Here is a 26,464-nt window from a genome sequence, read left to right as displayed (position 1 = left end):
TGCGGTGCAATCGGGTTTAATGTTGCGACATGCATGTTTAATAGAACATGCATGCATGTGTGTGTGTGGCTGCTGGTACTAGTCCAGACTAATGCCGATTTATAGTGCTAGCCAACTGAGATACCATGCCGCAGTTTTAACATGAAGTCTAGCCAACCTGTCCTTGTTCAGCCCCTTAATGCCGAGTATTACGTCTTTCGGTATGACATGGCTGGGGATCGGACCTCGGACCTTCCGCGTTCAGGGCTAACACTCTACCACGAGACCACGGAGGCAGTCCAGAGATCAGGTGACAAATCAGGGGAAGTAATCGCGGTGGATCACGATTTTTAATTTCTCGATACAAGTATCTATCACAATCGCAAAATAAAAAGTATCGATTGTTACCTCAAATGTATTCTTCAATCAATGTTACACCAAACACTAATTACCTGTGAAAATGAGGAGTGACTATTATTATTAATCGGCATCAGTCCGGACTAGTACAAACAGGTGAGGTGAGGTGAAATTGGGTTTAGGTTCACATACAAGATTATTGCACTTATATAGCAACGTGCATGTACGTGTGTGTCTGTGTGGCTGCTTGTACTAGTCCGGACTGATGCCGATTTAAAGTGCTAGCTCACTGAGATACCAAGCCGCAGTTTAACATGAATACCCCACTCAGACACAGTATACTGACTACCGAGCCGACCAGTCCTTGTTTTGGCCCCTTAATGCCGAGCGCCAGACAGGGTAACAACAAGTACCATAGTACAAACAGCCACACACACATGCATGCACGTAGCTATATAAGTGCAATAATCTTTGACGCGACGTTAAACCCCATTTCACCTCACTCTAACTATTCCCATAGTACTTACCAAAAGTATAGTCTTTGTGAACAGTGAACCTCAAGTGAATACAGAGTACCTGTTCATTGATATACACAAGATGGTAATCATGATCATGATGATCATACTTGAGTGAAGCCAATGACAAACACAGATACATACAACTGATGCTTTAATGATAGTGAGTGAGTGAGTGAGTATGGTTTTACGCCGCTTTTAGCAATATTCCAGCAATATCACGGCGGGGGACACCAGAAATTGTACCCATGTCAGGAATCGAACCCGGGTTTTCGGCGTGACGAGCGAACGCTTTAACCACTAGGCTACCCGACCGCCTCCTTTAATGATAGACATGATACAGATGGGATATGTGAACAACCATGGATTTTGGGACAATGATAAAAACAACTTGAAAAACATCACATTCAAGACAATGAGAAATAAAGTTCTCACGCAGCGTTCCAAATAATTTAAACTTGACACAGACCAGTAAGCATGGTAACTATGCAATCTCATTAAAATCAGATCTTAATTCTCGCTATCGCTAAACAAAGATCTGAGGACATCCCATTACGGGTCATGTCAGAACGACCTTTCATCTGACCAATCAAAGCGTCGCTTACCAGATTATGAAAGTGACAGTCAGAATGTGTTTTCTAATCATGCAACCTTGAAAACGTTAACACGGGGTATTCCGAACGACAGTTACGGCCCACACAACTGATTCCATCAAATTATTGTCTATCTCTCGCTTCCATGGGATAAACATTTGAACGTAGGAGGCGTTGCACGGTACGTGGGAAGCACTGCCATACAATCTCAACCACATATTAGAAATCCTGGAATGTTCATTTGTTCAGTTTTCAAAATTTTAATAAAAACCTCGCAACATATTTTTCAAGCGTAGTTTGATATGGAAGTCGCCAAGTTGAAACGAGCGCCGTAAACTTGAGAGAGCTGCTTTCTAATTGGCTGATGTCGACTCCTTGTTAGTCATTTCAGTGGTCGGTCAAAGTTCGTAAAAGGTCGTTCTGACATGACCCATAATGGGATGTCCTCAGATCTTTGTTTAGCGGCAGCGAGAACTTAGATATGATTTTAATTAGATTTGGTAACTATGGTAACACTACAGCCACCACAGCCAGGATGGTATCCAACCATGAGAGATTAATCTAGGATACCAAACTAAGTGCCCATGGCCGGCAAATTGAGAATAGAATGTTATTTCCCTAAAAAGTGGCATCATCAAAGTTCTTATTTTCCTACAATCAGATATTTTATTATTCAATGTAACCATGGTAACAATGGCAAGTTAACCATTTTAGCCTCTCCCCCATTAGATGTCATAACTATTCCCAGGAGTAATGACAATGTCTTGTCTTGTCAGAACAATGAATGATTTAATGACACCAATCCATCCAATTATCTACAAAGCCCTATTGAGTAAACAGCCATCTGATATTTTCAATCTGAACTGTTTGTTAGTTTGTTATATAAAGCCACACATATTCCAGCTATAAGATGGGGTTCAATCTGAATAGGCAATGACCGAAATCCAGATTCGTCAGCTGAAAACCCTGATGTGGCACACCACTTTCTTACTGCACCTCAAACTTCATGAAATAAGCTTCCAGAAATTCATCACGCGGCTATATTTCCGTGTCAGCTCATTGAAAGCTTCTTTCATCATATCTGTTTCTTTGATAGTGTCCTTGGTCCCGGTGATACCCTCCACCCCCATTTCCATAGTGGCCTCCTCCGCCACCCCCTCCTCGGTGGTATCCTCCGCCTCCTCTGCCTCCGTGGTAACTGTCTCTGTTCCTGCCGTAGTTGTCATCTCTGTTACGATATCCGCCACCACCACCACCACCACCACGGTTGCCGTAGCGATCACCATGGTGACCCCAGTTGCCACGAGACTGGTTGTAACCACCCCGACCTTGGTTATCACCTCGGCTGAAAAGTAAGCAGATAGAGAATATTGTGAATATTAAACATGTTAAATATTTCCTGGCATAAAACAGAGCCAATGGCACAGTTAAAATCATAAGGGCATGGTTACGTAAGCGATAGACCCGTGAAGATTCCTGGGTAGAATAGGTCTTCAGCAACCCATGCTTGCCGTAAAAGGCGACTATGCTTGTCGTAAAAGGCGACTATCGGGATCGGGTGGTCAGGCTCGCTCACTAGGTTGATGCATGTCATCTATCCCTTTTTCGTGGATTGATGATCATGATATCAATCACTGGATTGTCTGGTCCAGACATGATTATTTACAGACCGCCATCCTATAGCTGGAATATTGCTGAGTGCGGAATTAAACAACAAACCAACCAACTCCATAAGCGATAGAAACAAACATTTTTAATCCACTAGTCCTTATTATGATATTATAGAGCAAAACCCTTAAAAATGGCAAATTTCTACTAGTCCTTAAGTTATGATACCTTTACTATTGGGCAGCTTGGCAAGGACTATAGGACTAGTGCCAATTTCTAACAAAGGTTACATATGTTCCTGGTGTCTGAATTGCACACATAGAAATCACATTACATTGACAATACACCTTGTGATGATGTTAATTGTACAAAGCCAGTCATACATGAGATGTGTACCTGGACAAACACATAGGAACTGAGCATTTGATTGAGTGAGTGAGTTGGGTTTAACACTGCTTTGAACAGTATTCCAGTTACATCATGGCGTGTCAGCTTAATGTGGGAGGAAAGTCCGAAGTGATGCAGGTCTCGGATGTTGACCCCTTGGTGAAACCCACGAGCACGGGTATGGTGCTGACAAACCTAGAAATATAACTGGGGCGAACCGGGATTCGAAACAAACAACCATGGTTTCTGTAGTGCCCAAGGGACGCAACTCTGCATAGCCCTGCATGAGCATATATGGTTTGTTTGTTGTTTTACGCCATGTTTCCACCCTTGCCACATCAAGCCCACTTTCCTGTGCTAAATATGATTGGACTATCACACATATAGATAGTCCAATCAGAGAACAATTCACAAAATAAATATCCACACCTTCAAATGAAAGTGATTTCTTTTTGATCATTTAACAATTAACTACATTTTTGTGTCAGGGATGAAATCACAAATGTTTTCATTATCTGATCGGCTAGGTCGTTTGTGAAGCTATACAGGATAACAGCAATCTGATTGGATATCACATTTTCATTACAAGGGACACAACTCATGATCTATTCGAGGTGGCACCAGGGCCAAGAAAAGTGGCCTTGATGTGCCAAGGGTAGAAACTAGGCTTTGATATAGGCTAGTTAGCATGCTTGCCTCAGGAAGGTGCTCCTATGCAGACCTTATCAGGATTTAGAGTAGACATGAAATAACCTGTGCTTATTTGAATCGATCTTTAGGGTTAGCGTGGTTTGTTTGTTTGTTGTTTAACACCGCACTCAGCAATATTCAAGCTCTATGACGGCGATCTGTAAATAATCATTTATTTAAAAAGTGATTGAGCATCAATTCACGCAATTGGAATACAATGACATGCATCAACCAAGTCAGCGAGTCTGACCACCTGATCCTCTTACGGCAAGCATGGGGAATATGGTGTTGGCGATGATGTTCGAGAAGATGGAGGAGGTGATGATGTTTGGGAAGATGGAGGAGGTGATGATGTTTGGGAAGATGTAGGAGGTGATGATGTTCAGGAAGATGTAGGAGGTGATGATGTTCAGGAGATCCTGTGAGTGTTACATACTAAGGAACATACCCCTGTCGGCCCCAGTCGTTCCGGCGGTTCTTTGTGTACCAGTTGGAAACACATGGTGGAGGGGGAACGGGCTTGGACACTTCGGTCTGAAAATCGGTGTCTTCCTCAGTGTAACGTTTGGAAAACATCTTGTCATAATATTCCTCCATGTCAACAGCTGAGTCTTCTGTTGTCATGGTTTACCTGAAAGTAAAAATGTCGAAAGGTTTTAGGATATTATATAAAGTCTATTATACAATCTCTAGTTATATGTCGGCAGCATGTAAATTACTTATCTGGACCAGACAACCGCAGTGCTCATATTGACGAGTGACAGCATGTGTGGGCGAGAAAAAAGTGAACAAATGCTCATCCTACCGGGCGAGTACATATTTCAATCATATCATTTCATCTCTAATCGTTCCTATTAAAACATGCAGGATAATTTTGACCTTAAAAACTTGATTATTTACATGCTGCTGTCATATAGCTGGAATGTTGCTGAATGGGGCGTTAAACAACAAACAAACAAAAGTGGTAAGGTTACCCTAAAGTTTGATAGCTACAGCAGGCTGCCAGTGACAATGGACCCGTGACAATTACTAATTAGCGTTTTTAAGTATAAGCTGCGGGTTATAGCTAAAAGTCACCTCAGCAAAACGTCACCGAGCAAAAACGGTACTGATTGGCGAAAATGTCACCAAGCTTAAAGCAAAACCGGCAACTATTGCCTGGCGAAAATGGCACCATATTTTTTTTACCTTGGTAATTGTGAAATGTTTAAAACAAGTTTACATTTAAAATAAGCCACTACTCCAATTTACTCGCCAACTCTGATTGAGGGGCGCAACTAAACTTAATGTGAAAACATCACATGCTTTGAAGTAAAATAAATGAAATTACACTTACATTTGTCTAGTTCTATTAGCGAAAACTTCAGTTACCAGAACATTCTGGCACTGAAGCATCAGAAACAAGACAACAACCTGTCCGCCATCAGTCATACAGTTGAGTTGAGGTATTGTGCTTTTAATTAATATTGTTGTTACAACTGATTGGTGTAATTGCCTGATAATTAACAATATGCTATCAATTTCACGTACGGTCGCTTATTTTTAAAGTAGAGTAATTGAACATACCGTATTCTCAAAATTAGAAATAGGGGGCTCTTATTAGAACGGTATTTCGGTGGAAAAAAACAGAATTGAAATATAAATTTCGTGGATTGTTCTGAGAGCCTGAAATGTTTATATATGACAGATATATTTTTCCAGAATTTAATTGCCCATAATTAAGGGTGCAAATAACACACGAGTGCGTATTATACACGAATAAATAAGTCTTGTGTACATTGATCAATTGGAAGGGGTGCTAATTGGGATTGTTCACAAGTCAATATATTAATAAATATCGCCTAGGGCGCTTATTAGAGCGGGGCGTTTATTACGTCGAATACGGTATTATGTTTTAGGTAAAGTGCGCCAATATCGTTGAAGCTCAAGAGAAACTCGTCAATCCTGATACACAAATACACACAATAAAAATAAACTCACAAAAGACAAGACAAGACAACGACAATGTAAATAAATCATATATGCAACAACAAAAGATAAAAGCACGTAAATAAAACACTACTATACACTACTACATAAATCGTTCTTTTCGTCATTAAAAATAGAGGTGCCGTTTTCGCCCGACAAAAAGTAGCCGTTTTCGCCAAATGAGGTGCCGTTTTCGCCCGAGAAATCGATGCCGTTTTAGCCAGCAACTAAAAGCCTGCACCCACAGTAACGTTGGCAGTAGACTTGTGGTTACCATTTGAGTCGCTGCGTTCGTTAAACTGCAGTCTCGACTCGAAACAAGTGCCATGGTCTGCTAACGTGCAAGGCTGTGCACGAAATCTGAGGGTCTTAGATTTTATCATTATTCTCCAAAAACTGTCTCCACTGTACTAAAATAACTTCCCAAATTAGCTAGAAGGGTGCAGACCCAAAGTGAAATAATAACAGAGAACGACATACGTACTTTTATGTGACTGCTAACAATGCTTTCCTGACACAAAAATAAGAGCACCTGCTCAAACCGGAAGCATCTCCATACTTTAATGATTCCAAAATAAGACTTAAACCTGGAAAAGGTTATAATCTTATCAACCTATTAGGGAGTGAAACACATCATGCAGATTATTTGATATCAGATAAGTATATTTATACTTACCCACGAGTATTTTTTCACAGTTTTTAATCTCATAAAGAAACGTTTAATTATTTAAATGGTACATTATAGCTCATTTTCGCCTCATTAACGCAAACTGGTCTTTTATATGAAACCCATGTCAACTTCCGGTCTCATGGTGGTTCTCCCGTCTGCTTCTTAGTTAGAAAGACAAGCAAGTGTTTATGATGTGTTATGTTCGTACGAATAAGGGAAACTAGCGTAAGTATTCAGCACTGTTAGTTTACTAGCATAAGAGAGATTGCACATTAAGCTTTTCATAGGCATGAAATAATGAAGCTGATATTCCATAAACAACTTTGGACCTTCTCTGTGTGTTTATTCCTCTTTCAGTGAAGTTTCTGTTACAGACAGTTGGTTGGAGACTGGTCATTTACAACAGGGAGGCGAGCTGTGAGATTGAAGATTTACGATATATGTATGCAGCATAATAACTATAAGCGTAGCACTTTGAAACTACTATTGCCAGATATTTTATTTGCGTGTGGAACAATTTCACCAGTCTGTTGACATAGTTGAAGCCCACCGTGTTCTTGCTGAAGCAAATGGATAAAAACAAATTGCAAATATTGTAATTACAACCGCAAATAGTTATATGTATAATGTCATGCAGTTTCCTTGTTCAGCTTTGTACACATATTTTGCAAATCCTGCAATCAACTGAAATCTGCATGGCAGTTGATTTCATTAAGGGGGCACTGATCTAACGCAATTCCCTGGGACTGGTTGTTGCCTTTGTTATTGTTTTTTCCCAGTGAGTACCCGGATGTATAGCAAGAATCTAGACTAGTTCGCGACCTCTGCTGCGCAATTCGTAAGCGCATCAGTCACTTTTATGGGTAGTAATAAGGGAATATGGTCACATTGATCAACAAAATGAAATACAGTTTTCGAGATAATAAGGAAATGTAGGTATATTTGTGGGTAGCATCGGTAATGGTGACGAAATTTTGATAAGTCACTTGCTTGGTAATTTTGCGATTTTCGTTTACACTATTTTCACTTGCAACACAAAGTAAATATTTCACCTGAGCATTGCTTTTTTATAGTTTGTATATTTTTTCACTGCAAAAATGTGTAACATTTTCAAATTTATTAAAAGTGACTAAAATACATTTCCATTTGTATTATTATGTTAACGAATTCCAAACATTTTGATGTTTAATGTCATCACCAAGAGACTGTAAATGTTACGTTGAAAAGTACATTTCTATGTTGTTTGGCTTCTAATCCTACATAACAGTCTGTTGTGATGTTTGTAGGCCCTTTTGATCATCTTAATCAATCTGGACAGTTTTTTTAGTAAAAATGACTGAAATATTTACACATTTTATAAATTGCCTGAGAGAATCACATTTTACAAATTGACGGTAACATATACACGCTTACAATGGAAAAGACCTGTGAAAACAACGTCTATCGTGCATTGAAGAATTTACCCAACCAAGACGTTGAGAAACAAGAGCGAATCGGTTCAAATGAAGGAAAACAAATTGCAAAACACCATAATTGCAACCTACCAAATTTATGTGTATAAATTTTGGGAGCTTCCTTGTTCGAGGAATGTATCCGTGAATATCCACACAAAGGAACAATATCCCACTCGTCTGCAGCTGTACAAAGAAACTTAGTCGATGTCATGTGTCTCTGTAACAATCAAATATTTTAAAAGATATATATCGTTTCCGGATATTATAACCCGTGTTTGTTTCTCAACTGATCACTTGGATTGTTTCAGGCGTTCACATAGGTGTCAAGTCTCAAGGGTCGACTGAGAAAGCCCACGTGACAACTATTTTCATAACGTCCACAGTTCCTAAAAAAAACATTGAGTGATAGATAACAATGCTCAATCAATCAACGTATTTTCAGTTAACCCTTTGAACAAAGTATGTTGTTTTTACATGGGCACTTCACGCGGTGTCTAGCCGGGAGAGCCACATTTCAGAAATGGCTATTGCCGGTAGAGCCACATTTTCAGCTGAGTGCATTTCACCTATTCTAGCGGGTAATTAATTAATCCGATTACCGATACCTGTATATGAGTGTCCCACATTTTAATTATATTCCTAATTTAATACTCCCAGACTGAAGGAGGCGACCAGTTCCTACACCGTGTTAGTGATGACATCCTCATATTCACTACAGACAAGAACATTGAACATTTGTGTACTGCAGACATTGTATTTTGTGATGGTATATTTTATGCCTGTCCCAAGTTGTTCGATCAGATTTATTGTTTACATGCTGAGGTGTTTGGCCATATATTTCCATTAGTTTACTGTTTGTTGTCCAATCGAACAAAAGAGTGTTATGTCAACACGTTTCAGTACCTATGCGATTTTGCTAGTAGAGGAGGTCTAGAGTTTGCCCCACTTACAATTCAGTTGGACTTTGAACGTGCAGCTCACAATGCCGTGACTGATGTATTTCCTGGGACATTAGTTAGAGGGTGTTTCTTTCACTTCACCAAATGTATCTGGAGGAGGGTGCAGAAAGAAGGTCTGGTGATGGACTATAAGGAAGATGAGGAGGTGAAGAAGCTGGATGATGTGTGGCTTGATGCCATTGCTGACTCTCCTGCTTGCCCTAAAGTGACTGCCTTCATGGACTACGTGACAACCAGTTGGGTTCATGGAGGGGCCTTCATGCCAGAGATTTGGAACCATTTCGAAAACCAAGGCCACCGTACCAACAATCCCCTGGAAGGGTGGCACAACAAGATAAAGAAACTTGCCAAGAAGTGCCACCCGAACATCTACGAGGTAGTGAAGCTATTTCAGCGAGAGCAGTCACACAAAGAGGTTGCAGTCCTGAGACTCTCTCACCAGCGGTGAGAACCTTCACGAAGAAAGAAGTACAAGGCAATCGATGCACGTATTGCAGTAATGCAGTAATGACATTAAATCCATTATGATATTCATATGCTATTCATATTCATCAATGTAAAGTTTTGATGAATATGTTATCCTTGTTGAATAATAAATGAGAAAACAAGACTTGTTTTGTTATATACGGTAACCTGTTAGAATCACAAAGCATGTTTTGACAGCATAGCCGCGAGAGCCACATTATACAATCACGCAACCATAACCATTGCCGCGAGAGCCACATCAAATTGGGGTATCTATTTTCGAAATGTGGCTTTGCCGGCCTGTAACCCTTCACGCCATGATATGAGTGTATTCCCTTTGTTTTAGTAAACCTAGACATGTAAACACTCACTTTTGACATATCCACTGCGCAAGATAACAGTAATTAATCAATCAACATATTTTCTGTTAATCCTTTGATGACTTGGAACGATCCGTTGATTTACAAAAAAAGGTAAATCAATTGATCATTCACCTCTTGCTGGTCTGTCACGTGCACATTACATAACACACATTTCACTTCACTTCAAACCTGGATTTAGATAGAATAATTACCCCAGACACAATAAATGCCAAATGGGAACCTTTGTCAGGTAATCTAAGTGGTGCTACCACTAATTGTACCTGTAATAAATTCATTAACTGAGCATCAAGTGAATGACGACAAATACACAAGTGTAGGGTTATGCCAGAAAACGTGGATGACAACAAGGGAGTAGTAGTCGTATTATCGACGCAATCCGAAATCCGAAAATGCTTTCACTGCATAGATACTTTTTTTTAGTATTAAACTATAACCATCTGGGGTACATGTATTTCCAAATCCGATGAGCCCCGCCTTTCTTTTTGTGTGTTTGTTTAGGCTGAAGAAATTAATTTACATGCGCCCTATGTCGAAATCTTTATAGATCACAGTTAACCAATCAGTGTTTATTCAAAAATTCGTAAAACAAATATTGCCTCCGGCCTCCAAGTGTATTTAGCTGTCCTTGCAGACTGTAGCCCAGTCTCTGGTCACGCTCAGTTGCGTTGCATATCATCCGGGTACTCACGGGGGAAAAACAATAACAAAGGCAACAACCAGTCCGGGGAATTGCGTTAGATCAGTGCCCCTTTAAGCACTTTTTTTTTTGACTATGCATAGACTCGTTAGTCCAGCCAAAATATTCCTCTATAATTCCAGCCTAGTTCCGTATCAGCTGATAATATGTTTTGAGATGGGGAAAAACATTGTGTCAGCATTATACTTGAGCTAAATAATGTAAGTAACTTTTGGGAGCCATGTGCGCTATAATCGAGTTAGCGTTATTTAGGGCGCAATGTACTTAAGATTTGCGTTCCATATCGTGGCGTATCGATAAATAGGCCCACGTGTATCGTGTATCAAGTATCGCGATGCATTCGAATATCGGTGTATCGTTTCACTCTTATTTGTAACAATGAAATCTCCCTTGAAAAAAAGTCAAAATGGACATGGAAAAGTCAAAATGGCCTAAACCAAAAGCTCTGACAGTGACACACATATACAGTTTCCCCCTCTCTCTATGATTTCATACTCAAATGAACTCACACAAAGTAAAAGTCAATTCTTAAATAATTTGTGTTAAACTCTGTTAATATTCCACTGCAGGGGAATCAAGCAGGGAGATGTTTCACATCAGCACACAGAGAAAGTACTGGACATTCAAAGATGAGCAGGAGCTTGTCTTGCTGCGGACAGAAGCAAACGAGAAATGTATCGACAGTATTGCGGGTAACATGACAGTAAGTAGGCACATTACGCTGCATCTGAGGGGGACTACTAAATGCGTTTGCTCAACCACAGCCGCCATTGTTTTTCTCATACCCTTGCTCATGCTCACAGCAATTATAAGAAACTTGCCTCTCTCACCACAAATGTGGTGACATTTATATTTTGTGTATGTATGTTTTTCTTAACCTCACGTTTATGACAGATGTTACAAATTTTATACATTTTGGGGGGGGGGGGGCTGTTGAGTTGTCTCCCTTTTTTCAAAAGTTACCTCCCTCTACATCAGCCGTCATCACACTTCTTCCAAATGTGTCCCAGCCATTACTAGAAATTTGACCTCTAAGTTAGTCTAACCCAGAATGTAGTGACATTTATGTTTTGTGTATGTGTGTGGGAATGCCATCATAATGAATTTGGAAACTTACAATTTCCTGGATGAACTTATGTTTTTTTGGTCTAATCAGATTGGTTTAAGGTTGCAGACTGATGAAAAGTACCTAAGTTCCCCCTTATATTATTACTATACCAATTACATGATAGTTGAGGGGGCTATCAGATAGCCTAGTGGTTAAAGCATTTGTTTTTACGCCGAAGACCCGGGTTTGATTCCCCATTTCTGGTGTCTCCCTCCATGGCATTGCTGGAATATTGCTAAAAGCGTAGTAAAACCATACTCACTCACTCACATAATAGTTGAAATGAAATAGTACTTCAAGTTGACAATTAAAGTAATTTCTTGTTTATGTTTACGCAAGGGAGTTAACTCTGAAGACACACTGGGAACAATTATTTCCTTCTGTTCGACACTCCTTATTTTTATTTTTTTCCTGTTGCAGGATGAAGAGAGGTCTCGGCATTTCCTGACCGCACAGGAGGAGAGGCTGCTGTGTCGGCATTTTGAGTTTGTGATGAAGGAATTTTGTGGGAAGTTTCAACCTCCGATGCCAAAATGTGTTGTTGTAAGTCGCAGGCGTAATGCATTGGTGTTTGGAATATTTTACAGGGCTTGATGTAGCTACTAGTATACAAAACATGCATCAGTGAGACCTATTATTAAAAAATGTAACCTAATATTTATGTCTACATGCACCAAGTGCATGTAAAAAAAATTCAAATTTGTGTCTGACTAACCCTGGTCTCTGAACACACTCAGTACCTCCAACGTTTATTTGCCATACAACATCACTCACCCTTATAATATTTGTGCGCTGCGATTAGCTGTGCAGAGTTACGTCCTTTGGGCATGCCAGAAACCTCAAAATTTGAAATTGGGGGCTCTTATTAGAATATAATTTTGGTGAATGAGTTGAAAGATCGTCAATTTCGTGGTTTATGCTGACAGCCTGAAATGATACAAAACAAAAGTCTGTGTGTATATTATACATGACAGATATATTTTTCGAGAATTTAATTGTCCGTAATTAAAGGGGCATATAACACACGAGTGCCTATTATACACGAATAAATAAGTCTTGTGTACATTGATCAATCGGAAGGGGTGCCAACTGGGATTGTTCACTAGCCAATATATTACCAAATATCGCCATGGGCGCTTATTAGAGCAGGGCGCTTATTACATCGAATACGGTTATCGAAGTTCAATCAATTTTTGAAATAATTTTTAAACCCAACAAGACAGTTGGGCAGGTGACCCATAAATGTCGCCTGTCGATCTCTAAAGCTATCTTCCCACATTCAGACATTATGAATATTATACATCACGAAAAATAACAGACAAATCGCATCTTGATTCAGTTGAAAAAATGCATACAATAAATTGAGAATCTATGAGAAGTTATGATAAAACTGAAGACGTAAGTTGACTTAAAATTATCTGCCAGACAGTCAGGCAGGTGGAGGAAAATTTCATGCAGCCCGACAGAAAAATTACCAGCCACAGGCAGACGGGCAGGTAGTTATTTTGGACAGTGACTTCAATACATTTTGTCATTCACTAAAGTCACGTTAGAAATAGCCTAGCAATGCAGCCGCCCCATATATTACTGATTTAACTATTCTAGACTCAAGTATATCCAGGCTGTCAAGATTGGTCTTTCGTTCTCATTGCTCATTGTAGTACAGACTGCCTCCGTGGTCTAGTGGTAGAGCGTCTGCCCGGAGGTCGGAAGGTCTGGGGTTTGATCCTCGGCCGCGTCATACCAAAAGACGTTAAAAGATGGTACTTGTGACCCTGTCTGGTGCTTGGCGTTAAGGGGCTAAAACAAGGACTGGTCGGCTCGGAGTCAGTATACTGTGTCTGAGTGGGTATTGTGTTAAACTGCGTCATGGTATCTCAGTGTGCTAGCACTATAAATAGGCATCAGTCCGGACTAGTACAATCAGCCACCCACCCACACAATCATGTGCATGCACGTTGCTTTATAAGTGCAATAATCTTGGAGGTGATGTGAAACACAATTTCACCTCACCTCACCTCACCTTATTGCAGAACAAACACTCATTCAGTTCTGATTGCATTTCAGGGTACTGCAATAAATTTCATGAAGAGATTCTATGTGAACAACTCTGTGATGGACTACCACCCAAGAGATATCATGTAAGTACTGTACTTGTGAACCACCTTGTGTTTGTCAATTGTGTATATCTGGCACTTAGGTGGAAGAGATGTGCGTGCCAACCTGTACTCATCGAGCACCTTGTGTTTGTCACCTGTGTATATCTGGTTACTTAGGTGGAAGAGTTTTGTGTGACGCCCTGTACTCACCAAGCACCTTGTGTTTGTAACCTGTGTACATCTTGCTACTTGGGTGGAAATGTTTTGTGCGCCGGCCTGTACTCACCAAGCACCTTGTGTGGCAGTCTTTCCTGTGTATATCTGGCTACTTAGGTTGAAGAGTTTTGTGCGCCGGCCTGTACTCACCAAGCACCTTGTGTGGCAGTCTTTCCTGTGTACATCCCTGGCTTCTCAGGTGGAAGAGTTTTTTTGTGCTGATCCATTTTCCAGACTCAATTATTTACTGACAGCTGTCAAGTAGATGGAATATTGTGGCATTAAACAAAAAACACACAAAACTGACAATATACCTTGTGTTTCAGGCTCACGTGTGTATACCTGGCTTGTAAGGTGGAAGAGTTCTACGTGCCGATTGGTCAGTTTGTAGGCAACTTGAAGGGCAATCGGGAAAAGTTCGCTGACATCGTTCTTGGATTTGAGTTGTTGCTGATGCAGAGACTACACTATCACCTGACAATCCACAACATGTACAGACCGCTGGAGGGGTTGTTCATAGACCTGAAGGTACAGACAGTAGATCTATGTTGTTAAGTTCATAGACCTGAAGGTACAGACTGTAGATCTATGGATGGTCTCTTGTATGACATACTGTTTAGTTCATAGACTTGAAGGTATGTGCAGTAGATCTATGTTTTTTTAGTTCTTAGACCTGAAGGTACAGGCAGTAGATCTATGGCTGGACACCCTTGTACATAACAACCTCACAACTATCGCAAGTCTATCTTAGGGTATGTTGAGTTTGCTATTTTTGGTATTGGTACTCTGAAAGTGCTCCCTCTCTTTCTGCTTTTAAATCTGGATTGAAAACTTTCAATGCTACTGACCTTCTGACTCATCATGTATTCCCTTAGATCATGCCCTCTGTGATGTAGGATATAGCACTATATATATGGTTGTATTATTTCCCCCCCCCCCCCCCCCCCCCCGACATTTTGTTATACCAAGTTATACCAAGGTTCTGTCCGTCCGAAAGCTTTGTATGCGCGATTTCTCTTAAACTATTCAGGGGATTCATCTCACACTTAGTACATATAATCTGTGTCATATGGAGGGGTGCAGTCAAAAGAAAAAAATTGTTTTTATTAATTTTCGATTTTTTTATGAATTTTTCAAACCCTGACCCTATCTTAGTTATTTAATTTGTAACTACTGACACACTAGGCGGGTCGGGGGTATTAGTGAGCCACGCTCACTTTTGCATTTGTTATTGTTATAATGGGCAGCATGAGGAATATTTCATGATGGTTCAGCCCCACAATTGATGCTACCACATCTGTTTCAGACTCGATATCCCCAGATGGGTGACCCCGAGAAGTTACGGCGCTACGCAGAGGACTTTATTGACAAGAGTCTGGGCACTGATGTTTCCCTGTTGTTTGCACCATCGCAGGTGAGACCATGCTGGCTTGTTGTTTGCACCGTCGCAGGTGAGACCATGCTGGCTTGTTGTTTGCACCATCGCAGGTGAGACCATGCTGGCTTGTTGTTTGCACCATCGCAGGTGAGACCATGCCAGCTTATTGTTTGCACCGTCGCAGGTGAGACCATGCCGGCTTGTTGTTTGCACCATCACAGGTGAGACCATGCTGGCTTGTTGTTTGCACCGTCGCAGGTGAGACCATGCTGGCTTGTTGTTTGCACCGTTGCAGGTGAGACCATGCTGGCTTGTTGTTTGCACCATCGCAGGTGAGACCATGCTGGCTTGTTGTTTGCACCATCGCAGGTGAGACCATGCTGGCTTGTTGTTTGCACCATCGCAGGTGAGACCATGCTGGCTTGTTGTTTGCACCATCGCAGGTGAGACCATGCTGGCTTGTTGTTTGCACCGTCGCAGGTGAGACCGTGCTAGCTTGTTTGCACCGTCGCAGGTGAGACCATGCTGGCTTGTTGTTTGCACCGTTGCAGATGAGACCATGCTGGCTTGTTGTTTGCACTGTTGCAGGTGAGACCATGCTGGCTTGTTGTTTGCACCATCGCAGGTGAGACCATGCTGGCTTGTTGTTTGCACCATCGCAGGTGAGACCATGCTGGCTTGTTGTCTGCACCATCGCAGGTGAGACCATGATGGCTTGTTGTTTGCACCGTCGCAGGTGAGACCATGCTGGCTTGTTGTTTGCACTGTTGCAGGTGAGACCATGCTGGCTTGTTGTTTGCACTGTTGCAGGTGAGACCATGCTGGCTTGTTGTTTGCACCATCGCAGGTGAGACCATGCTGGCTTGTTGTCTGCACCATCGCAGGTGAGACCATGCTGGCTTGTTGTTTGCACCATCGCAGGTGAGACCATGCTGGCTTGTTGTTTGCACCGCCACAGGTGAGACCATGCTGGCTTGTTGTTTGCACTGTTGCAGGTGAGACCATGCTGGCTTGTTGTTTGCACCATCGCAGGTGAGACCATGCTGGCTTGTTGTTTGCACCATCGCAGGTGAGACCATGCTGGCTTGTTGTTTGCACCATCGCAGGTGAGACCATGCTGGCTTGTTGTTTGCACCGTTGCAGGTGAGACCTTGCCGGCTTGTTTGCACTGTAACAGGTGAGACCATGCTGGCTTGTTGTTTGCACCATCGCAAGTGAGACCATGCTGGCTTGTTGTTTGCACCATCGCAGGTGAGACCATGCTGGCTTGTTGTTTGCACCATCGCAGGTGAGACCATGCTGGTTTGTTGTTTGCACCATCTCAGGTGAGACGATGCCGGCTTGTTGTTTGCACCATCGCAGGTGAGACCATGCTGGCTTGTTGTTTGCACCGTCGCAGGTGAGACCATGCTGGCTGAGTGGCCATAGCAGGCAAATTGGCAAAAAATCATTATATTGTTCAAATCTGGCATTTTTATTTTCCTAAATTTCAGTGGTAATTTTACATTGCATTTTCCTAAATTCGGAAGAATTTTAACATTGAAATAATATAAAACTAAGACTTAATGCCTCTTGCACTTTGTTGGACCTGTCGGCAGTGGTAACAAGTTACCTTCACAAAGCCATAACATCAGTTATCATGGTTATAACTCTGTCAACAATAATTGGGAACTTAAAATTCAGTTTGGGAATTTTTACTGACATTTGCTGCTGACTTGGGGATGAATATCAGCCTCTGAGCAGGAAGAGATATACCCCTGATTTTAATTTGTTACTGAGCGCTTTTGTGAAATTAGATACAGATTTTGACCAATCAGAGTCAAGCATTCTTCACAGTCATGGTAGAATTTATTTTGAAACCTGGAACTGAGGACACTGCTTTTTTGTAGGTGGCTCTGGCTGCACTACTCAGTAGCGCATCAAGGGAACAGATCATCATGGACAGGTGAGGCTCACATAGGCCCAGGGAAGAACAGTAGCTGCTTAAATGTACAGAAGCATTAGACACAAGACTCAGACCTCAGACCCCATTAGACCCATCTGACCCCAGACTTATGAATTGACCTCAGACTCTGACATTAGACCCATTTACCCGTTTGACCCCAGATTCTTTAGTCTGAGCCATTAGACTCATTAGACCTAAGACCGATTAGATCCCAGACACCTGAGTTGACCTCAGACTCAGACCTTTAGACCCATTAGACTCTAGATTCATTAGTCACTAGACTCATGAGTAGACCTTAGACTCATACATTAGACCCATTTGACCTTAGACCCATTTGACCTCAGACCCATTAGACCTCTGACCCATTAGACCTTAGACCCATTAGACCTTAGACCAATTAGACCTCAGACCCATTAGACCTCAGACCCATTTGACCTCAGACCCATTTGACATTAGACCTCAGACCCATTTGACCTTAGATCCATTTGACCTTAGACCCATTAGACCTCAGACCCATTTGACCTTAGACCCATTTGACCTTAGACCCATTAGACCTCAGACCCATTTGACTCCAGAATCATGAGTTGACTCATTACACCTGCCATGCATTACACCCCACTTTCATCAGAACCCGGACCCATTAGATCCTACAATCATTAAACCTCAGACCCATTAGAACCCAGGGGGTCACGTATAGTCCTGTCGTCTAAGGCGTCGCGATTCGCTGTGCAGAGTTGCATTCCTTGGGCACGCCAGAAACCAATGATTGTGGGCTCGAATCCCGGTTCGCCCCGATTATGTTTCTAGCTTTGTCAGCACCATACCAGTGCTCGTGGGTTTCACCAAAGTGGTAAACGTCTGAGACCTGCATCACTTCAGGCTTTCCTCCCACATTAAGCTGACACGCCGTGATATGACTGGAATACTGTTCAAAGCGACATAAACCCAACTCACTCCCTCACTCACATTAGAACCCAGACCAATTAGATCCTACAATCATTACACCTCAGACCCATTACATACCAGACTCATAAAACTCAAGATACCCGTGAATAGGTCTTCAGCAACCCATGCTCACTGTAAAAGGCAACTATGCTTGTCTTAAGAGGCGACTAACAGGGTTGCTTGGTCAGGCTCGCTGACTTGGTTGATGCATGTCATCTTATCCCAATTGCATGGATCGATGCTCATGATGTCAATCACTGGATTGTCTGGTCCAGACTTGATTATTTACAGACCGCCGTCATATAGCTGGAATATCGCTGAGTGGGGTGTCAAACAACAAACAAACCATCACACAGACATAAAACCTCAGGCCTGTTCAGCTTGAATGTTAGAAAATGTTTTGGGGTCAGAATGGGTTTTTAAGGATCTCATGATGGCCATAAGAGCTGTCTGTTGACGTTTTTTTTATTGTATATTTAACAAGTAAACAGACTGTCACAAAAGTTTTAATTTATTTCACTTGTGTGAAATTCAGGTTTGGGGGATTAGTAAACTAATCAGACAAAACGATTTTGCTTTGAACGTTTGGGCGGTGAAGCAGTGCTGGTTAAATTGTTTGCTCATCAAACTGAAGGCTCAGATTCAATTCCCGACATGGGTACAATGCATGAAGCCCATTACTGGGGGCCCCGCCATGATATTGCTGGAATATTTCTGAAAGCTTCCTAGTATAACACTCATTTACTCAGTTTGAATGGGACCCTAATCAGTTATTGCTCAGTCATCTAGGTTGCCACAAGCCCCTGTGCAGAGTTGCATCCCTTAGTTGTGCCAGAATCCTGGGTTCTGATGAAAGTGGGGTGTAATGCATGGCAGGTGTAATGAGTCAACTTATGAGTCTGGAGTCTAATGGGTCTGAGGTCTAATGGGTCTAAGGTCAAATGGGTCTAAGGTCAAATGGTCTAATGGGTCTAAGGTCTAATGGGTCTGAGGTCTAATGGGTCTAAGGTTCACCCTGATTATGTTTCTAAATTTGCAACACTGAATCTGTGCTCGTGGGTTTCACTAGAGTGGTAAACATCATGAAAGACCTGCATCACTTCAGGCCAACCTCCAAAATGAAGCTGACATGCTGTGATATTACCGAAAGACTGTTCAAAGTGGTGGATCCGTCTCTCACTATCGCCTTCTTCCTATTCATTTCAGCTATGTGACCGAGGTCCTGCTAGCCGGGGCCTCTCAGGAGGAACTCAGGAAGACCATCACCCTGATCAAGAGTAAGTTGCTCTCGTTCACACATAGAGGTATCATAGGGACTCAGAAAGACCTTCACCCTTATCAAGAGTAAGTTGTTGCCCTAGTTCACACATAGAGGTATAGAGCCGCGAATAGGTGGAATATTGTAAGTTGTTGTCCTAGTTCACACACAGAGGTATCATAGGGACTCAGGAAGACCATCACCCTTATCAAGAGTAAGTTGTTGCCCTAGTTCACACACAGAGGTATCATAGGGACTCAGGAAGACCATCACCCTTATGAAGAGTAAGTTGTTGCCTTAGTTCACACACAGAGGTATCATAGGGACTCAGGAAGACCATCACCCTTATCAAGAGTAAGTTGTTGCCCTAGTTCACACACAGAGGTATCATAGGGACTCAGGAAGACCATCGCCCTTATGAAGAGTAAGTTGTTGCCCTAGTTCAGACACAGAGGTACCATAGGGACTCAGGAAGACCATCACCCTTATCAAGAGTAAGTTTTTGCCCTAGTTCACACACAGGGGTACCATAGGGACTCAGGAAGACCATCACCCTTATCAAGAGTATGCCCTAGTTCACACACAGGGGTACCATAGGGACTCAGGAAGACCATCACCCTTATCAAGAGTGTGCCCTAGTTCACACACAGAGGTACCATAGTTGGTTATCTGTCATTGTACCCTGACAGCATGAATCGTTGCTCACAATATTAATCAACTTGAGGGTGTGGGTCCGACTTGAACGTTTACAGGCCAGCATCACACACCTGTAATATTGCGGAGTGTAGTTTCATTCCCACCTGCCATCTTTCAGAGATCAAGATGATTGTGAAGAACCAGGACACCCTGCAGCGTGACGTCGTGCAGCTCATCCAGCGCAAACTGGAGAAGTGCCGCAACCAGGAGAACAACCCCGAGAGTGAAGTGTAAGTTGTCTCCCCTGACTCTTCTCGGCATTAAGTTTGAAGTCCAGAATAATTCTTTTTTTTCCTTTTAGTTTTATCATTTATTACATCAGCGGGCAAACATGAGGGTTCGTGAAAATCATATGTGCCCTAGGGTCATATCCTGTCACGAGACAACAGACTATTATTTCCGTCATCCGGACGTCATCCGGAAAATTGTTGACGTCATTCGATAAATTGTGGTTCCACTGCAGATGCAACTCGCTGTCATTACAGGTAAACACTAAAATTTGCCCCTGTGTGTAGACATTGTCTTCCGTAATAAAAAGAATATTATATTCGTGTTCATGTCATACTATGTTTATGATATTTGTGCCAAAATTCCGGTATTTAGACTCTTGTGTCGTAAACGTATTATGACATGAACAATCATGTAAGATCCTCTATATATTTATATATATGCGCCCTGCACAGGTTTTAGAGTTGAGGGGACACGGATGGCCCAGTCATCTAAAGCGCCTTGATTAGCTATGCAGAGTTGTGTCCCTTGGGTACACCAGAAACCTATGATTGTGGGTTTGAATCCAGGTTCACCCCGATTATGTTTCTAGGTTTGTCAGCATCATACCCGTGCTCATGGGCTTTAACGAGGTGGTAAACATCTGAGATCTGCATCACTTCGGGCTTTCCTTTCACATTAAGCTGACATACCGTGATATAACTGGAATGATGTTAAAAGCGGCGTTAAAGCCAACTCACTCACTTTTAAAGTTGATGCAGGCAGGTAATTCGGGTAAATGGAAATCTGAGTCATGGCCTCAAAGAGCAAACTTATAGATATGTGTCGGAATTCAATCCTTTTGCAACTGATTTTGTGTGTTTTAGGTACAAACGCAAGATGGAGGAGATGTTTGAAGATGAGGATGAAATGCGATCACAGAAGAGGGCACGGATAGATGAGGTACGACTCAATCAGAGATTTACCAGGGTAACAGGTTAGCTGGACCAAGTGTACGTAACCTAGCCACCTCATTGTCAGCTATTCACGATCTCGTACATACACTATTTTCCTCTACACCAATGAAGTAGTGAATAAGCCTGGAGGTTAAATCATCTGCTCATCACATCGAAGGCCTGAGTTCAATTCCTCACATGGGTACAGTGGTATCTTCAACCATATTGCTGGAATATTGCTAATAGTAGTGTAATACCTCACTCACTCACTCACCTCACTCACTCACTCACTCACTCACTCACTCACTCACTCACTCACTCACTCACTCACTCACTCACTCACTCACTCACTCACTCACTCACTCACTCACTCACTCACTCACTCACTCACTCCAACAGCTATGAACAGACCTGTGAAGACCCGAGGTAGAATAGGCCTTCAAAGCAGCCAATGCTTGCTTTAAAAGGCGACTATGCTTGTCATAAGAGACGACTAACAGGATCGGGTGGTCGGGCTTGCTGACTTGGTTGATGCATGTTATTGTATCCCCACTGCGTGGACACAAATTTCGACCCATGAAGATCCAGGGTAGCATAGGTCTTTAGCAACCCATGCCTGCTGTAAAAGGCGACTATGGTTGTTGTAAGAGGTGACTGACAGGATCGGGTGGTCAGGCTCGCTGACTTGGTTGATGCATGTCATCGATCCCAATTGAGTGGATCCGTGCTCATGATATCAGTCACTGGATTGTCTGGTCCAGATTCGATTATTTACAGACTGCCGTCATATAGGTGGAATATTGTTGAGTGCGGCATTAAGCAACAAAACAACCAACCAACCAGACACAAATTTCAATTTTTACAACATGCACTCGGTGCATGAGGACATAAATATTAGGTTGATATCATGAACGTCAATCCACGTAATTGCGATACGATGACATGTATCAACTAAGTCTGACCACCCGATCCCGTTAGTCCCTCTAACAACAAGCATAGTCGCCTTTTACGATCTTCATGGATCACCAACCCACCAACCAGACACAAACTTCAATTTTTACTCTCGGTTGCACTTTTCAATAATAGGTAGCACTGATGCATGTTTTATATAGCTAAATCGAACCCTTTTAAGGTTCTGTGAAAATCGAATATTATATAATTAGGTCGTTGTGTATACTTAAATTACCTACAAATTCCCACCATATGTTGGGATTCTGGGATAGGTTTTGTCCCCAGCAATACGTGCTTATCATAAGAGTTGACAAATTGGCTCAGGGTCATTGTATCCCCGGCGTTGGATGATGTACATTTATATGAATCACTGGATTGTCTGGTCTGTGTACATGCTGTAACCATATAGCAGGTATATTATAAGTCAGCGTAAAGTACTCACGGAAATGAAAAAAAATTGATTTTTAAATAAATGCAGTTAATATACAAAATAAATAAATATTCAAACAACTCAATTAGTACTAATTAGACCTTGGCACAAATACAGCGTATGAAATATTTTTATGTCTTTTTACACATAAAAGTGTGTAAAACAAAACAGACTATTGTGAAACTGAGCATAACCAGGTGTTAGTAGATCCAGGTGAAGGTCCATGACCTATGACACCTTGATGACAGGTGAAAACAGGTGCTTGAAACCCACGTGCATGTGATTTGTCAGTGGTTAGTGATTTGTGAGTGGCATTGTGGGATAGTGTATCATCGTCAAAATATCAGAACGTAAAAGTAACATATTCCCTTCTCAAACAACAACTTAAACGTCATTATTATTATGTACATAAACATAGCTGTTATTTTTATTGTTGTTTTGATAACTTTTTTCCAGGCTAATTTTCATAATGCCTATAGCCTGTTTCTGCTATGTCAATTTGGACTTAGTTTTATTTTTGAATGTTGAAAGTGCCTACAAATTACCTCCTATAAAGTACATTTTGTATTGAGCACTGAGATAAAACTAGCAAATCCAGACTAGTACATTTCCAGTTGTTTTGTTATTTCGTATTTACATCTACGTAATGCTTTGTGTCGATTATTAAATCCAGGAAAACAGTTTTTTTTCATTTCCACGAGTACTTTAGTAGAAAATTGCCCTTTTTTATGGGTTTTGCTATATGTTATCATTATAAGGACTAGTTGGCTGAAACTGTTAGTTTCTGTCGCTGAATATGTTGCATTAAACTGAACAAATGAAGTCTAAATGTCAGAGGGTAATCCAGTATCTGAGGTGAACCACATTCCCGAAGCAAGGGAGGTAACTGATTGTAAAAGTCTAGTTTCCACCCTTTCCAAACCAGACTGGAATTATGGAGTTCTATTTAGGCTGGACTAATGGTCTATGCATAGTCCAATCAAAATCGTGTAACACCTCCGGTTCTTAAACTGCCATGCAGATTTCGGGGGATTGCAAGATTTACAAAGCATGTGTACCGTAAACTTATTATCAGATATCAGATATTACCGTCAGCATTATCAGATATTTTCCGAATCCTTTCATGTTTTTAATCAAGGCGCTCCATGTTTTGATACATTTTGTGAAGTGAGACCCATTTTATTACAATATAGATCTTGATTATTGATCAGATAGCCTTTCCTGGAGTCGCCATTTTGTTTGAAGCAAATGCAGCGATATGAGGGGTGGAAACTGATTGGTCAATAGGAGGGTCATAAAAGGGACATAACTTGTAATAGCCACTGGTGGTGTTACGATTAAGCCCTGAAATTCCAGACTAGTTTGGCAAGGGTGGAAACTGGACTTTTATAGTCAGTTAACTCCCTTACCTCAGGAAACTGCAGGTGGACAGGCTCGATCACATGGTTGGTCGCATGTCAGTTTGATTATTTGATGAACACGGTCATGTAACTGGAAAATTGCTGAATGTGACGTTAAACAAAATGCAAACAAAAAGTAATGGATTGATCCTTTTTGCCAAAAAATATGTCTGTAATGTGAAGTCTTTGATGTTAAATTAAATAGAAAAAGTGGAATGAATGGTCCAGCGAAGATGGAATTATGTGTTTGTATCATTTCAGGAAACAAGAGTTGCTGATAGTGAATTGCTGGGTTAGCAGCAACATCGTCAACACCTGAATCATGCATTGGGATTCATTGAATCATGACTTGTATATTATCCTATCATATCCTTCATGGAATCCAGCTGTCTGATTGGCTAATGACCGTCATGTGACTGAAGTCGGCTGGCTGCTCTGTATCGAGGTCATGACACCATAGTTTGATGATATAAGCCATCCTGATATAAGCCATATAAGCCTGTCTACATGTACAGTGATTATCCCTTGGCTGTCACAAGAATCTTCAATAACAAGATGTTCTGGATTTTACTTTAAGTTTTTGTACACCATTTAACCTTGGTCTCGTGGTGAACTAGTTCCATCAAGCTCGTAAAATCCACACAATTACGGGGCCACGGGTGGCCCAGTCGTCTAAGGCGCTGCGATTCGCTGTGCAGAGTTGCGTCCCTAGGCCACGCCAGAAACCTATGATTGTGGGTTCGAATCCCGGTTCGCCCTAATTATGTTTCTAGGTTTGTCAGCACCATACCCGTGCTCGTGGGTTTCTCTGAAGTGGTAAACGTCTGAGACCTGCATCACTTCAGGCTTTCCTCCCACATTAAGCTGACACGCCGCCATATAACTGGAATAATGTTAAATGCGGCATTAAACCTAACTCACTCACTCACTCACTCACTCACTCACTCACTCACTCCACACAATTACGCCATTGACACCTGTTCCTCATATTACAAGCAGGAGGTTTCGAGTTGTGAGACATCGCACTTCACTTTGACCATATTGGCTGTGACCAAGGCTAATACATTGGTCACTGGTTTGTGAGAGAAACTTGAGTGCAGCGTTAAACAACAACAAAAAACAAAAAAACATACTGACAGAAACATATCATCCTACTCCGATGGCACATCATGTATCTAGTTAGACAAATGTGCCTAACACCCATGTTTTTGTCATGACTCAATTGTCAATTCTGGTGCTGAAATCTCAATGTGGTTGTATATCATTGACTAATTGTTTTGTTTGATGTCCAGAAACACTTAAGAAACGTTTTGTGGTCTACTTGTGATGAATAAATGAAGTGAATGTACATTTTGTCCTGTAGTTTCTAGGTACATTGGGGGGCATGGGTGGCCCAGTCGTATAAGGAGCCGTGATTGGCTGTGCAGAGTTGCGTCCCTTGGGCACGCCAGAAACCTATGATTGTGGGTTCGAATCCCGGTTTGCCCCGATTATGTTTCTAGTTTTGTCAGCACCATACCGTTCTCGTGGGTTTCACCGAAGTGGTAAACGTCCGAGACCTGCATCACTTCGGGCTTTCCTTCCACATTAAGCTGACACGCCGCGATATAACTGGAATACTGTTAAAAGCGGTGTAAAAAACCCAACTCATTCACTCACTCCCAAGCCAAGGGCGTCAACTGACTATGAAAGTCCAGTTTCCGAGCCAAGGACGTTAACTGACTATAGAATTCCAGTTTCCACCCTCGCCGAAGGCTGGAATTCCGGAGTTAATTTTGGCTGGACTAACGAGTCTATGCATAGTCCAATCAAAATCGCAAAACGATCTAGACCCCAAGTTCGTAAACAACATGGATTTCAACTGCATATTTCGGTCGACTGAAAGATTTGCAAAGCATGTGTACCGCGAACTGGACGTCTTCATATATTTTGTAAATCTCAAGTGATCTGATGCACTTCGCGAGATGAGGCCCGTTATTTTACAATATAGATCTTGATTATCGATCAGATGGTTTTGACTGGGCGCCGCCATTTTGTTTGAAGCAGTTTCAAGTGATATGGTAGGTAGAATATGATTGGTCAATAGGAGGCACATAGAAGGGACCTAACTGGTAATAGCCACTGGTGGAGCTACGATCGAACCTCGAATT

The 26,464-nt window shown here is 41.7% G+C and overlaps 2 protein-coding genes across 2 annotated transcripts; one reads left to right on the top strand and one right to left on the bottom strand.

Annotated features, from left to right (window-relative positions):
* Positions 1 to 1,005: 1,005 nt before the first annotated feature.
* On the bottom strand, positions 1,006 to 4,753 carry LOC139460755 (protein FAM98B-like). The gene is made up of 2 exons (XM_071242227.1): positions 4,578 to 4,753; positions 1,006 to 2,789 (listed from the first exon to the last, which is right to left on the bottom strand). The coding sequence occupies exons 1-2, from the start codon at positions 4,751 to 4,753 to the stop codon at positions 2,501 to 2,503; spliced, it is 465 nt and encodes a 154-aa protein (XP_071098328.1). The 3' UTR covers positions 1,006 to 2,500.
* A 2,148-nt stretch (positions 4,754 to 6,901) lies between these two features.
* LOC139460754 (cyclin-H-like) lies at positions 6,902 to 25,653 on the top strand. The gene is made up of 11 exons (XM_071242226.1): positions 6,902 to 6,992; positions 11,295 to 11,428; positions 12,254 to 12,376; positions 13,901 to 13,974; positions 14,475 to 14,676; positions 15,455 to 15,562; positions 17,416 to 17,471; positions 19,623 to 19,693; positions 20,489 to 20,600; positions 21,465 to 21,540; positions 24,576 to 25,653. The coding sequence occupies exons 2-11, from the start codon at positions 11,312 to 11,314 to the stop codon at positions 24,609 to 24,611; spliced, it is 975 nt and encodes a 324-aa protein (XP_071098327.1). The 5' UTR covers positions 6,902 to 6,992; positions 11,295 to 11,311; the 3' UTR covers positions 24,612 to 25,653.
* Positions 25,654 to 26,464: the final 811 nt, after the last annotated feature.

This window comes from Haliotis cracherodii, unplaced genomic scaffold (genome assembly GCF_022045235.1).
Source record: "Haliotis cracherodii isolate W230 unplaced genomic scaffold, xgHalCrac1.p SCAF_14, whole genome shotgun sequence".
Lineage (NCBI taxonomy): Eukaryota > Metazoa > Mollusca > Gastropoda > Lepetellida > Haliotidae > Haliotis > Haliotis cracherodii.
Note: the sequence above shows the minus strand (reverse complement) of the source record. Positions and strands in the feature narration are given on the sequence as shown.

What these genes read in the sequence shown, in the direction of transcription:
- LOC139460755 (XM_071242227.1), bottom strand. Translation starts at nt 4,753, where the DNA reads ATGACAACAGAAGACTCAGCTGTTGACATGGAGGAATATTATGACAAG. An exon ending in AACGACTGGGGCCGACAGGG is followed by an intron (nt 2,790 to 4,577) that starts GTATGTTCCTTA and finishes CTTACTTTTCAG; the next exon opens with CCGAGGTGATAACCAAGGTC.
- LOC139460754 (XM_071242226.1), top strand. Translation starts at nt 11,312, where the DNA reads ATGTTTCACATCAGCACACAGAGAAAGTACTGGACATTCAAAGATGAG. An exon ending in CGATGCCAAAATGTGTTGTT is followed by an intron (nt 12,377 to 13,900) that starts GTAAGTCGCAGG and finishes ATTGCATTTCAG; the next exon opens with GGTACTGCAATAAATTTCAT. An exon ending in GACCATCACCCTGATCAAGA is followed by an intron (nt 19,694 to 20,488) that starts GTAAGTTGCTCT and finishes GCCATCTTTCAG; the next exon opens with AGATCAAGATGATTGTGAAG.